Source organism: Pteropus alecto, unplaced genomic scaffold (assembly GCF_000325575.1).
Source record: "Pteropus alecto unplaced genomic scaffold, ASM32557v1 scaffold3, whole genome shotgun sequence".
NCBI lineage: Eukaryota > Metazoa > Chordata > Mammalia > Chiroptera > Pteropodidae > Pteropus > Pteropus alecto.
Genome location: NW_006442484.1, coordinates 60,864,757 through 60,879,181, shown reverse-complemented (window position 1 = coordinate 60,879,181; position 14,425 = coordinate 60,864,757). Strand labels below are relative to the sequence as shown.

The following is a 14,425-nucleotide window of genomic DNA, read 5'->3' as shown; positions in this document are numbered from 1 at the left end:
GGAGATTGAGGATAGGATTCTGACATGCAGTGGCAGGAGCAGGTAGACACAGATCTGGGCATGTGCTACACACATGCACCATGCCGTAGTCAGTATCCGGGTGGGCTGCGGGGAGGGAGCTGCTGGGATAAGATGCTTAGATTCAAAATGTGGTGATAACAAAACGGCATTTGGAGAGACAACAACAGATTCTCTAAGATTCTAGAGCTCTGCCACTTCTGTGGTCTTGCCTTTCCCGGGTGTGCTTACCTTGCCTCTGTTCTTCAGCTGGGAAAATATACCCTTGGGGTCAGCTATAGTGATTATGGAGAGAGGAGAGCAAGAGGAGAAAAGTAACAAAGAGACCAGCAAGTAACGTATTGTTAACTTGAAAATTTCAAATTGGACTGTACAACCAACAGCGTCTTGCTACCATTCTCTTACTCACCTGGGGTGAGCTTTAGGAAAATCCTGGAAGATACCGTATGGCTGAACCACTTTATATGGACAGGGTGAAAGTGTCATTTTTATATCAAGGGCCACTAACCAAGGAAAAATAGTGTATAATGAAAGGAACTTAATCTCCTCATTTTTATTAAGAAATGTTAAACTTAAAAGTGTATTAATTAGCTGTCTTAAAAAATTTTATTAGTTTTATTAAATTTTATTAAATTTTTCAAACATACAGAAAAGTGTGAAAAATAATATAATTAATACCCATCTACACCAAGCTTTATGAAATCAATGTTTCCATATTTGCATTTTATCTTTTTTTTTTTTTTTTAAGGAAATAAAACATTGAAAACGTAGTTACATCCCATTGGGTGTACTTATTCATCATTTTTCCCATCTTCTCTCCCTAAAGGCAGCCACTATCCAGAACTGGTATCTGTTTTCTTTAGCCATATTTGTTGCTTTTTATTTTATGCCCGTGCATCTATAAACAACATATAGAATTGTTTTTGTAAATTTAAAAACTTTATGTAACTGGTTTTATGCCATAGGTATTATTCTGCAACTTCATTTGTTCATTCAATATTATGTTTTTGTACATCTGTTTATTTATATATAAGAACTTCAATCTGTTCATTTCTGTGACAATGTAGAATTCCATGGTACAATTATACCACAGTGTATTTATCCATTTTCTTTTTGATTAACATTTAGGATTTCAATTTCTTGCTGTTATAAACATGCTGCAGAGAACATTCTTGTATATGTGTGAGTTTCTCTAGGGTATATGATTAGGGTAGAATTGCTGGGTGGTAGGGCACACACATTGTCAGTTTTACTAGGTAGAACCAAATTATCTCCCAAAGGGGGTTGTACCAATTCACATTCCAACCACCTGTATTTGTCTTCTTGTTGCTCCATATTCTTACTAACTCTTGGCATTGTCACACTCTATAATTTTCACCAATTTGATGGGTGTGAAATGGTATGTTAATGTCACTTTCATTTGCCTGTCCCAATGCATTTTGAGAAGTATCTTTTCATATGTGTCTTACCATCTGGATTCCTTTCTTTTGCATTAGCTATTTAAGTTTATTCATATGCAACACAAAATTTACTCTGTCAGAGACTGCGAATAATAAAATATGTATTTCTGTTCCATATCATTATAACCAGTCTTTGGAACTAGGGGGAGAAAAATGTGATAGAAAGACAAAGCCTCTAACTTTCTTGAGTAATAGATTAAGAGGTAAACGAGACATTAGAGGGGATTTGGAAATAAGAACTGCTAATATTTTTTTAGTGCTTTGCAATTTATACAGTACCTTCAAATTCATTTAATTCTCCCAACCACCTAGTGAAGGAGATAGAGAAGTATTATTGTGTTGTTGTTAGCTCATTTTACAGATTAGTGGCTCTTGGCCACTGGGCCAGTAGGTGCTGAAATCAGAACTCAACTCTGGGTCTTCTGACCATGAATCCCACTTGAATGAGGTTCTTCCAAGACCTCATTCATTTCACTCCAGAGCATTTAGCCCAGGACTTCCTGCTGCTGGGGAGGGAGATGTCTGCTGCCTTTATTTCTTTGCACGCTCAAACTGATTTTACTTGATCCTTATTGATGTAAGGGGCTTGAACTCTCAGGTGAGCTGCCTGGATGGAGTTAGTAGAATTAGGATGCAAATCATTTTAAGCTTGATAAAGTCAGCAACAATTTATTAGTGACTCTCTACCTTGACAGCATATTACAATAACCTTGGGTAATGGAGAGCTTTTAAAAAATACTTATGCCTGTCCCCATCTCAAACCAATGAAATCAGAATGGAGGGAGAGGAGATATTCTATCTCTTTGTTTTAGGGATTATTATGTTCTTGTTTTCTATAATTAATATTGTTGATGGTATTTGTTCTACAGTTAAAGAGAAAAAAAGTGTAAGTTCCATTTTTAATTTTCTTTTAGTCAGTACCTTAAACTAAATTTCAAACACATCTTCAACCACAAAAGTCTTCTGCTGTTTCTCTCTCTCTCCCTCTCTCCTTCTCTCTCTCTTTTTAATTCAAGGTTTCTATTTTTTAACTGTCAGCTGTCCTTGGCCTCGCAGAGATTAGTCAGCCCCTGCTTCTACTTGACTCACTTTCTCAGCCCTTGTCCTGGAGGCTCCTCCTCCAAACTTCCCCTCCTCTGCCTTACTTTCTAGTTTCTTTTATTCATCCCTCACTCTTCTTCCTCATGCGCTTCCTTCCTTGTCTTAAAGCTAAAATAGTCTCATCCTGTTGCATCTACAAAGATATAAAGCACATTTTCTTCTTTTTTGTAGCCCTTTTATAAAACTTTCCATCTCTGGCCAGAAGACTGATCAAAACCCTGAACCTCCCGAAAAAGGAAGCTCATATTAGGATTCTTGTCGGTTCAGTTATAGAGTTGGTGGGCTTGCACTTATGGAGAATTGTGAGGGTGTCATAGAAGGAGGACATATTCTACTTCCCCTGAATCCAGAGCTTGTACTCCATGATGGTGATGTGGCTCCCAGAGAGTTGAGCATGAGGACCATCCCTGGCTATGAGCTGGTTCTGGCTCGTGCGAGCCTGTCTGTCCAACCCATAGTGTGAGGGCACCATCAGCAACCTACGTAGGCTTCATGTTGTGTCTGTTTAAAAGCTCCATGGAAGCTGGCTTCTTCCTAACAAAATATCTGGCTAGTCCCAGAGAAATAATTGTGATTCCTAGATAAAACAGATTTCTGTTAATCCCCTCAGCCCAGAGGAAATCTCATCAGAACTCAACTTTACAAGATTTGTTTGAAACCTAACTGGCCCCTAATATACAATCATTTGAAGATTGCTCATCACTGACAGTTTGCTGAGAAGGGCATTGTGTGCCTTGTGACATAAATATACTTAATGACTAAAAATTAAATAATATATATGATTATATATTTACATTCATGAATATACATTATATTCAGTCACTTGTGTACACACACACACACACACACACACACACACACACACACCCCTAAAAAGTTCTTCATTCTTCAGAACCTACATTTCTGTAGTCCTGGAGAATCTCAGTCTTCTTACAACTGTATCCCCTACCCAATGATACACTGTATTTCTCATCTAGTTTTTACCTAATTCTTGTGACATCGTCAGCTCCTGATATTGATCCTTCCACTATACTGGATGTCTCCTCCTGTTTGATTGCTAGAAAGCACGTGACTGATACAAAGAAAAAACAAAACAAAATGTGGTGATTGTACCAGGCAAATGAGAGTGCAAGATATATAGCATTTGACATAACGTCAGCAGAACTTTCCCTGACTGCCTTATGCCTCTAACCTGTGCTGTTTGGTTCCAGGAGCTCGTGTAAATGCCAAGGACAACATGTGGCTGACCCCACTGCACCGAGCTGTGGCCTCCAGAAGTGAAGTGAGTGATTGTCTTATTTAATCTAGCACCTCTGGTTGCTAGAAAGAGAAAAATGCTTTCTGCTGAATTAGGGATTCTCACTGGTGAGCAAAAGGCTTTTACTTCTAAAGAAAGAGGGTTACCTTTCAAAATCGAACAGCTATTTATTTGAGTACCTCCTGCATGCCAGATGTGATGTTGCGGGGGCGGGGGTGGGGTGGGGTGGGCAGGGAGTGACTAGGGTAGCCAAAATGGGCAGCATGATCCTTGACTTCAGCAAGTTCTCAGTCCAGAGGGGGAGGCAAACAGGTAAGCAGATCAGTATAATATCATAAATGAATTGAAGGAGGAAGCAAATAACTGCTATATAGAAGAAATCTTCCAAGAAGAGATTTCAGTTCAGCCAGTTCTTAGAGAATGAGTAGAGACCTACCAGACCAGGTGAAGGAAGGAGGGCTGAGGCAGAAGGATAAACGTTCTAGAGGACAAGAGGCGTGGAAGTGAGTGAATGGTGGATTCAGTTGGATGTAGCTGGAACATGGGGTGTAGTGGAAGGTAAGTCTGATAGTAGAGGCTGGGTCAAAGGCAGAGGGCTAGGTGCTCTCTGAGCAGTGGGGAGTGGTCACAGCAGAGATAACTGTGGATCTGACAGGATTTGGAACCTTGTAAGGTGAGGTGGAAGAGAAGCCAGTGGGTGAATGGTGATGCAGTTAACTGAGAAGGCAGAGGCAGAGGAGCAGGGTGCCAGGATGCTAATCAGTTCTGTCTGAACATGCCATGGATGACAAACACGCCACTGGAATGTAAGCTCCATGAGAGCAGGGATCTGTGATATGTTCCCTGATGTATCCCAAGCTGATACATTGTAGGTGCTTGAGAAAGAATTTATTTTGAATCCTGGAAATTTGGGTGAAGATGGCTAATCAATTCCTATTATTTATACAGGTCTAGAGCTTATAAACAGACAGAATGGGAGGGGTGGCAGGGAACCCTGGAGAATGTGAGCCTGGAAACTTGGGCCAACCTCAGAGGTACTCAGTATCGGGTTACTAGTCTTTGTAGCTGATTTTACTAAATGAAGCTGCTTCTCTGCTACTGGAGAAGGTGATGTTCTCCAGGTACACCTAGGAGTAAGAGGTGTTGCTGAGAATGCATACACCGATGTTGCAGGTGTTGATGGCTGTCATCGGTGTTAGCCTTACGTCTTTGGCAACTACCTGGAAATTTCACAGTGTACTTGGTAGGTGACAGCTTAGTGTTCATAATCTTCCTTGTTGTGCTGTGTGATTTGGGTAGTTTTTATAAGAGATTGATCATATTCTTTTTCCAAATAGAATTCTTTTTCCCTCATTTCCACATGGAATGAGGGAGGCATGTGATTCTGAATTGCCTACCTCAGATCCTGAGGAATTCAGAATCTTCTTATGGTCCCACATTTCCTTTCTGTGTTACCTGGGAAAGCAGGTGCAGTGGACTGTTCGAGTTCATACAACCAGCTTCATGAAACCAGCTCCTTTACAGAGGAGTTTTTCCTGGTCTTTTATGACCATTTAATCTTTGGTAAATTTAAAAAAGTTAAAAATTAAGCATCTTTTGAAGAATATGGGTTTATTTCCTCTTTTATCAAAACCAGATCTTTTTAGTTCAGAAAAAAAAAAAAAAAACATTCACTAAGCACTTCCTATATGCCAGGCATTGTGCTTGCTGATGGAGCTATAACAAAAAATAAGACACATGACCCCTGGCCTTAGGAAGCAAGTAATCTAGTGGGACAGAAAGACACAAAAACAGATGATTTCAATACTATGTGACTTTTCCCAAGTGATTGCCACCTTTGTTAGCTCAACTGGCTGCAAAGGCTTCAATCATCAAAACGTCTATTTTCCGTCAACCATCAGCCTACCTTCTTTACATATCTTTAATGTGTTTGGATTCAATCCACCCACTGATGGATCAACCTTTATATCTGAGAAAGGCATTTGTTGCTTTTCTAAGGAATCAGCTCCCTCTGCAGGTTTGCTGGAGTAAAAAAAATCCCTTGCAGATGTCTCTTGCCAGGAAGGAATTAAAACACAAACAGGCCCTGAGTCCGAAATAATCAGGATCATCTATAAGCTTGCGAAAGAGGATGTCTTCATATTAACACCTGTCACAGCAAGTTGAAAAGTTTCTTATGAAAATTGGAGTGTCTATAACCATTGTTAGAACTCACCGAGGACTTCTTAAGACCAAAGCACTTCGCTCTGCTGTTGAAGTCCTTAATTCAGATATCACATATGAAAGTTTTTGAATTCTATCCTGTTGCCATTACTGTTTCTCTGTGCCTCCCCTAAATAATAGCTGGGAAAGGGAAGCCAGCTTGGAAGAGAAAGAACAGAGAAAATTTGGACCGGGATTTTGGAATTTGGCTGTTAGCATTTGCTAAAGGGAATATGTGTGTGCAGCAGGAGAGCTGGCACATCTGTCTGTTGCCTGGATTGGTAAGCACTGAGATTACTTACATGAATATGTATTAACCAACCATTTTTTCATTGAAAGGCTTAAAAACTGTCTTCAAAGCCCCTTTGCTTCTGAAATGTAGGTAAATTGATCTCTCAGGGTTCAATGTTCAATCAGGGAAGCGGAACCACCACGAGAGATGTAGAATAAGATATTTATTATAGGAATTAGATCTTACATAATTGTGCGAGCTGCTGAAAAAGTTTACGTCAGGCTGTCACCTCAGTTTCCGTGTGGTCCCAAAATCACTGCAGGCCAGCAGGGCCTGCATTTGATAAGAAAAGCTGGATGTGAAATGGGGGAGAACGAGGACAAATTGGAACCCTTGTCTCTAAAATTGCCTCAACATCACGGGCATGGGTGATTTGCAGAAAGAGCTGTGTGCCTCACCTCTGAGCTCACACACACCTGGCCCCAAAATGGGAGAAACTGAAGGAGATATGGCAGGATCTGAAGAAGCATCAACCCAGTTCTCCCCTGCGCCAACATGGTGATCCAGCTGGTCAGTGACATCATGTTTAAGCTATAACATTACCTGGCAGCCATCACACCAGTCAGTGGTTTCATGTATGGAACAATATAGGGAAGGAGTTCTGGGAAATGTAGTTCGACTTGGCTAACTTGACACAATATAAAACTACTATTGATATAGTTATTCTATTTTAATGAAAAAGATCTAGATAGTAAGTTCCTTGAAATGAGTACTACATCTGCTGTTTTTCATTGTATTTCTAGCATCTGGCCTGCTCAGTAAACAATTATTTTTTGAGTGTTTCATTAAAGACTGGAATCTCAACTGGGATTCCTGGGAAAGAAACAGCCAAACAGATAGTTGGAGCCAAACAGCATTATTTCCTATTGATTCTCTAAGGGCTTCACATCATGCTCTTTCTCTAACTACTTCCATGGCTGTGCAGAAAAGAAGATAGTCTCTTACCAGAATATTAGAGAAACGTATTTTGCAATTATAGATAACATAGATGAGCAAGATTTGGGGCTGCCAGGAAGAATTTTCTGAAATGTCACTATGAATTATTTTGTATTGTTTTCTCTGAAGAGCTTACTCTTGTTGCTTTTTTTTTTTTTTCTTTTTCTTAGAAAAGAGCAGTGGCAGGGGAAAGGAATTAAATGCATACAAACCTGGACTATTTAACACATGTTTATTGAAGCCCGGTTGGTGGAAAGCACTGTTTTGTGTACTCTAGAGGCCTCAAGGGAATACCAAGTGAGGCTTCTAGGATGGTGTTTAGGGCAGAAAACCAGGCACACAGCTTACTGTGGCCTGAGTAGGCTAAATGCAGCTGGCCTTTCACAGATGCCTTTTCTTCTATAATGAACTAACAGTAACACCAAAGGAGGATTGCTGGGCTTTTCTCTTCCCTGGTCTAGAAGCTATCTTTTCATTAGGAAGGTTAAAAATGGTTGTATTCTGGATTTGGGGTAGAACTGAAGATGTTGTATCCAAATCTATATTGTCATGATGAACATTTTTTTAACACATGCCGTGTGCTAGGCGGTATGCCAAGCACTTTTTGTGCATTATTCAGTTTTAACCTCTGAGCCAGTCTTTGAGATTTGTAGTTATTAATCATAATGTAGGAAACATAATTTCAGAGAAGTTAAGTAATGAGACTAAGATACTACAGCAAATAAATGAAGGCGCGCGTAACTAGGGAAGCTGCTCTCTTAGCCACTGTGCTCTACTGCTTCCTTCCAGTCCCATGAGCTCCCTCATGGATACCGTTCCAACCAATAAAATGGGTCCATTCTCTGTCTTTGCAGACAAAAGTTTCAATGGGAATAAAGATGTTGCCCAGAGCTGAGCAGTATAAGTATTCTATTTTTATCTTAAATTTTAAAAACTCACGTTTTCCCCATTCCTCTAAAAAAAAAATTGTCATTTTTGTAGGCTAAATTCTAGAAGACAGGAGAATTGGAAACATTATATAGAAGACTAGAACGTTTTTGCTTTCCTTAAATTATCATTATGGTTATAAATAGATGAGCACATAGAGAACATAGATTATTCCCTGGAATGAGAAGAAAGTAAGCATTTTATAACTTGCTAGTTAGAATGTAGGTGAGTGCTACTCAGATTTAGTCAGTATTTAAGTCATCTGGGTGGTTATTAAAAGTACCTGTTCTAGAACCTCACCCTCAGTGACTCTGATGAAGCCTGTTATTGGGCCCAGAAGTCTGCATTTTGAAACGAAGATTCTGATGCATGTAGTCTACATTCCCTGCTTTGAGACTTGAGATTGAAGGTTGAGAACACTTTAGTTTCTGGCTTTCCCACTGTTCAAAGCCAGAGCTTCTTGCATAGTTTCCTTTAAATTCTTCCATATCCCAAAATCTTAGTGAACCCCCTTTGTACTACTAGTTCTTAGGTAATTGTACTCTAATAGTAATTATAATAATTAAGAGTGAGTTTAGTTTAATCATGGGCACTTTTAGAGGAATAATCTGATTAACTGAACAAATTAGTTGGGTACTATTTTACACAATTCTTACAGAATATGAAATTGCTATAAGCAATAGAGGACAAAAGCCTCAATGATTTCGGTAATAGAGTAAATGCCTACAGGATTTGAGTGTAGCCTCAGGGACGTCAGCCCATGATAACTGCCTTGTTAATGCTTGCATATTATTACTTAGAGAGTTTGCTAATGATTATACTAATATATTTATTCTACCCAAATTTATTGAATATACATTATGTACAAGGCATCTGCCAGGCTTTGTAGAGAGCACAGAAAATTGTATAAGACTCAGACCCTGGTCTAAAGCAACTCATGGTTTATAAAATTTGACATTGCTTATGCCTGCAAGGACTCTGTAGTCATAAACAATTACTTTTCCATGAGTAATTTATGACCACTTAAATGTAATGCACAGCTGAGAGTACAAAAACAAAATTAGGGGTGACAGTTTTTAGGACACATGCTTCCTATTCTCATCTCTTCCATGTGCCACAGTGTATGAAGTTTCCACTTCTTATTACAGGATTGGAGTGGCCTTTGTAAAAAGAGAAAGTCGTAAAAAGTAGAAATAAAGTGACTGCAAATGCTATCTTCAGTTCCTTCCCCTATGACATCCCATGACAATTCTTCCCTGTCTGTTTTTTTCTGTGTCTTATATGGAACAGCTTACTATGGAGTGTAATCCAACAAGACCTATAGTGCTAACACTGAATGTTAACTGGCTGAAACCTCTATTCAGAAGAAATGCTGAAATCCTCACACATGCTTTTTTAATTTAATCAAAAAAGAAATAAAGCCTTTGAAGGAGCACTACTCACAGTGTGGCATGAGGACTGGTCCAGGCCCGTAGGCTTTTGTCTTACTTGCCATAAGAGCAAGCATTCAGAAACTTTTAGAGCAATTTGATAGAGTAGTTTGATGGCTCCTAAATTTAATAATAAAATAGAGTTTGTAATTTGTGTTTCTTTATCTTTTTTCATTTTATTCTACTAATTACTTTTTATTGTATTTTATAAGAGTATTGGCTCACGATGGATTCGGAATGATAATAATTTATTTAAAGCTGGTCCTTTATCACAGGTAGCTTGAGAAGTACTGTTTAGGTAACTTTTCTTGACTCAGAAAGTGTTCAACTTCTCTGGCTCCATACTGGTCTCTTTGTTACCTTGTAAATTTCTGTCAGAGCAGACTCCTATCAACTTCGGAGCCAATGTGATACAGGAAAAGAGGGACTTCTTCTGATTACAAAAATTGTTCATTCCCTCAATAGCCATAAAATTAAAACCAAGTTAAAGTACTTCCAAGATGAAAATTTTTGAAAAAGGGAATTCTAAAAAAGAAAGTTATCATCTTTTTAAATCAAAGCTTCGTTTTTGCCAACATATTATATTAAATTTCTGCTGTCTTAAACCAGATCGGCAGGCCTACACTTCAAAGTTTAAATATGTGAATAACTAAGGAGAATTAACATTTAAAAGTATTTATTTCAGGATGATTAGCTGATACAGCCCACTGAGTTAGCTCTGGCCTAGTAGAAAATTCGTGAGCTGACAGATCATTGCCCTAGACTTCAGTCATCTTGCCTATCGAGTGAAGCTGCCTATCAAATGAAGGGGTCAGACCACTTCTAATATCCTATGTGTCCATGAATTTAATTTTGTAATCGTTTTAGATTACTTGTATTTTCATTTTAAAAAGTTAATCCTTACACATGATATAAAAACTCCTCCTTTGTATACTAAGCATTTCTTAATACAGTCCTTCACGTCAAGTAAGAGAAAAACTAGGCGATTCCTTATATACGCAAATATAGAAATAAAAATGAAGAATGGTGAAGTTAGAACATTTTATAAAAGCAGAGACATTACAGTTATGGTTATCCCAGGCATCCTTGAGCTGTAAATGCGAGTGTTGGTATGAAAGACAAATGTGGTAAAGTTGGCACTCACATGGAAATTTCCTGAAGTCCACGTGAAATGAGATTTATTAGAAACCCTATCCACTTTGATTTTTCTCCATCTGACCAATGAACTTGAACCTTTTCCCTTTCTAATTTTTTAGGTATAACACAGATGTTGGTCAGGGGCACCTTGCCTTCTAAACAGATATCATGAGCTAGAAACCACATGCTACATCTTGTGCAAAGTCCAATATTCCCAACGATTCCAAAGAATTCCTGGAGATTTAAATTTTTGGTTGTCTGGCTCCAAAAGCCTACTCCCGCGGCATTCATTTGGTTTATGTGTCAGCTTTCCCCTCTTCCCTCTTGGTCTGCTGACTCTGTTCTCATACACACCTCTGCTCTGGAGTGTAGCGCCCATGTACTCTCTCCTCTTTCTCTGCCTTCGCCTTTCCTTCCTTCCAAGCTCCAAATCTTCTCACTATACAGAGCAATGCAGCTCTGTTACATCCCTTTCCTATTTTCACTACAGACCCACCACTGCATAGCAAGAGCCGAACACAGAGGCTTCTGACTCTTTTAATAGGACCCGCCCTCCTTAGATAACTATTTGGACTTAAAACAGTATTTTTTCATGCTGGTAAATAACAAAATTTTATTTTAACCAGATTTGATAATTTGCAGTTTGTGGTAATTTAAACAAGGAGCTAGATGAGGGGGTCTGCAAACTTTTTCCACAAAGGGTCCGATAGTAAATGTTTTAAGCTTTGATAGCTGCATATGGTCTCTGTCACAAATACTCAACTCTGCCATTATAATTGGAAAGCAGCCATAGATAATGTGTAAATGAATGAGGTTGCATTCCAATAAAATTTTATTTACAAAACAGACCAAAATTATCTGTGATTAAAATCTTTTTAGACGTACTGCCTATTTAAGAATACAGGTTTTTTTTCACCCTACAAACTCTAAAAGTGCTTATTCATATAGAGCTATAACTGGCATGTAAATATATTTTTTCTTTGCTTAACCTGTTGCTTTGTGTGAAATGCAAATCATTTCTAAATGTTCATTTAAAAGTAGGGCCTCTCTAAAGTAATATCTCATTCACCCAGTCTGAGTACTCTAAAGGTAATCACATTTTGTTACCTTTAAAAAATGAATTTCTAATGATTTCATTGGTCTTATCTCCAAATAGTATAAATTTGTGAAATTTTCCTGTATATTTTTTGTTTTATTAGTCTATCCTGAATTTACATATTACTTAATGCAAAGCAGGAATCTGTACTATAAAATAATACACAAGACAATGTGGTATTAAAGTGACAGTATGTATTGCCATTTTGCTGTGAATGTATGAAAAAGATACTATACCATTTTTTACATTACTGCTTTGAGTTGGTGATCTCCAACCTTTTTGGCCATATATCTGCAAAACTTTTTCAGCATGCATCTTCAAAATATGCATCTCATTTATTTATAAATTATATATAGGAACACTGTAATTAACTAATATTTCAAGGCACAATATACTTAGGGTGAGACTTTTCATTTATCATAGCCTTTAATAACCAAGGTAGTAATAGACTTCTGATGATGTTCTTTCTTTTTCGGCCAAGCTCTTGTCAGATCTGATTAAATTTGTCATTACTTTTTACCTTGTAGTATAGGTGATAGAAAGCTTTTACTAGGAGTAGAAGTATCAGCTCTGTGACTTCCACGTTATTTATGTGAGTTTCTTGCATAAATCTTGCTCATTTTAGGGCGCTTTTAGTTTAAGTGTATATATTACAATCTGTAAATCGCCTTGGTAGGCCCATCACTGTCTCTTTCAGTGCACTCACAGAGAATGAATGGAGGGGGCGAGCCCCACGCCCTCAGCACTGTGGAAGGCCCTGTCTTCCCTGAGGGCATTTTGAATACTGAGGCAAGATCCTCGGTGGAGCTGGCTGAGGGCACAGCGCCAACCCAGAAGTTAAAGACCAGCTAAGATGCTTTCCTTTTTAAAGAAAATAAATATAAACGGAGTTTCCGATATTTTCTTCCCACATCACAATGTATTGTCTGTGCACCTACATAAACCTCGACACTGATGAGACCAAAGTTGATAAAAATATGGTTTTCTTGTTTAATCTTATGCTCGTATTGTGATTTAGCTTTTCTATGGTTTATTTTGTGTTCTCCCAGCTAGCTTTCAGGACAGAGCTTAGGTAATGTTGCGTCCATTCCTCAGCCCTCTGCGGTTCCGGCAGTGTTTTGCCCAGTAGGTGCATTAACAATACAAGCACACATGTTTTGCTCTAAAATGGGCTCGAGGAATATTTAGTAATTATTACTTTATTGTCGGTTTTGCTGAGGATGGGTGACATATATCTTTTTATTTCCTTTTTGATGATCTTTAACACATTGTTTGCTTGGGCTCTCATCAGATTATTGCCCTGTATAGCATCTAAATGAAGTCACACTCTTTAAACTGTATTCTCTAATTTGCAAAGTTAATTTCTTCTTGCTCTCATTCTGCCGTCCAAATTAGTCATTCCTCTCAATAAATTGCTACCACTGATTCGTGGAACATTCTTTTGATTGTAGCATTTTTATCTCTGGTAAAAGTGTTAATTTTGAGAGTTCAAATCATCTACCATCTGGGAACACTTTTATATACCTGCATAATAAAGTGGATTGGAAAATCCAAGCCTGTGGGGATTAAAGCGGACAAAAGTGAGTTATTGGTCCATGAAGGTGCAAGAGTGTGGTGCTGATGCCTTTCAATGATTCATTGATGCCATATTGACAAGATATCTATAAAAGTTCCCCCCACCCTGTCCCCCAACTTCTTTCAGGGAAGTCTCTAGAAATAAAGAGAAATAACTGACAGCCATCCTTTCTCTAGAGAACGCTATATCATTCACTTGACTGAACAGAAGAGTGTCCTCAATCCTGGCTGCAAAACCAAGTCCCCAGGGAGCTTTATAGAAATTCTGAGGCCAGTTAAAATTTCTGGAGTGGGACCAGGCATCTGTACTTTTAAGGGCTCCCCAGAAGATTCCATTGCGCAGCCAAGGTTGAGAGTTATAATTGAAGAGGCTAACAAGATGATTAGGTCAATAGAGGAAAAAATAAAAGTGGGAGGCCCAGTAAAGCTGAAGGAACTCAACAGTAGAAAGGAAATTTCCCCCATTACAACTTGGAAAATGTGGAGAAAAGATGAAGCAATTTTGTAGCCTCAAGTTGAGATAGTAACATACATCCTCTTCCCTTGACTGCTTATTGATCACACAGTGAAAGTTAAGATGTTGGCTGAGAGAACCAAAGATTTACAAATTGATCCAAGAACGTCTGAAGAGCTTTGAGGCTTTTCTTTTTGGAAGAGGGAGACTTATTGACAAACACTTTTAACCTTAGATGACCTTTGGGAACCTTTTTTTGGTAGATGGATATTTCACAAGTTCTCTCATTTAGCCCCAAATACCTGATACCTTATAAGGAAACCTTATACTGAGAAGGTTTATTTGTTTTTTTTTTTTCATCTGATCATTATCTTTTTCTTTTAATTAAGTTTATTGGGGTAACATTGGTTAATACAATTATATAATTTTCAGGTGTACAATATAATTTGACATCTCTATATTCTATTGTGTGTTTACTACCCATGGTCCAGTTTCCTTCAGCTACCATATATTTGATCCCCTTTACCAATTTACCCTCA

General features: G+C 38.3%; 1 protein-coding gene across 2 annotated transcripts in view; it reads left to right on the top strand.

The window, feature by feature from the left end:
• The window catches only part of ANKRD44 (ankyrin repeat domain 44), a 178,396-nt gene that overhangs the window by 48,244 nt on the left and 115,727 nt on the right, over nt 1–14,425 (top strand). For both annotated transcript variants that reach the window (XM_025039527.1, XM_025039526.1), the window contains exon 3: nt 3,791–3,861. In XM_025039527.1, the coding sequence (XP_024895295.1) occupies nt 3,791–3,861 (71 nt within the window). The remainder of the gene's footprint in view (nt 1–3,790; nt 3,862–14,425) is intronic.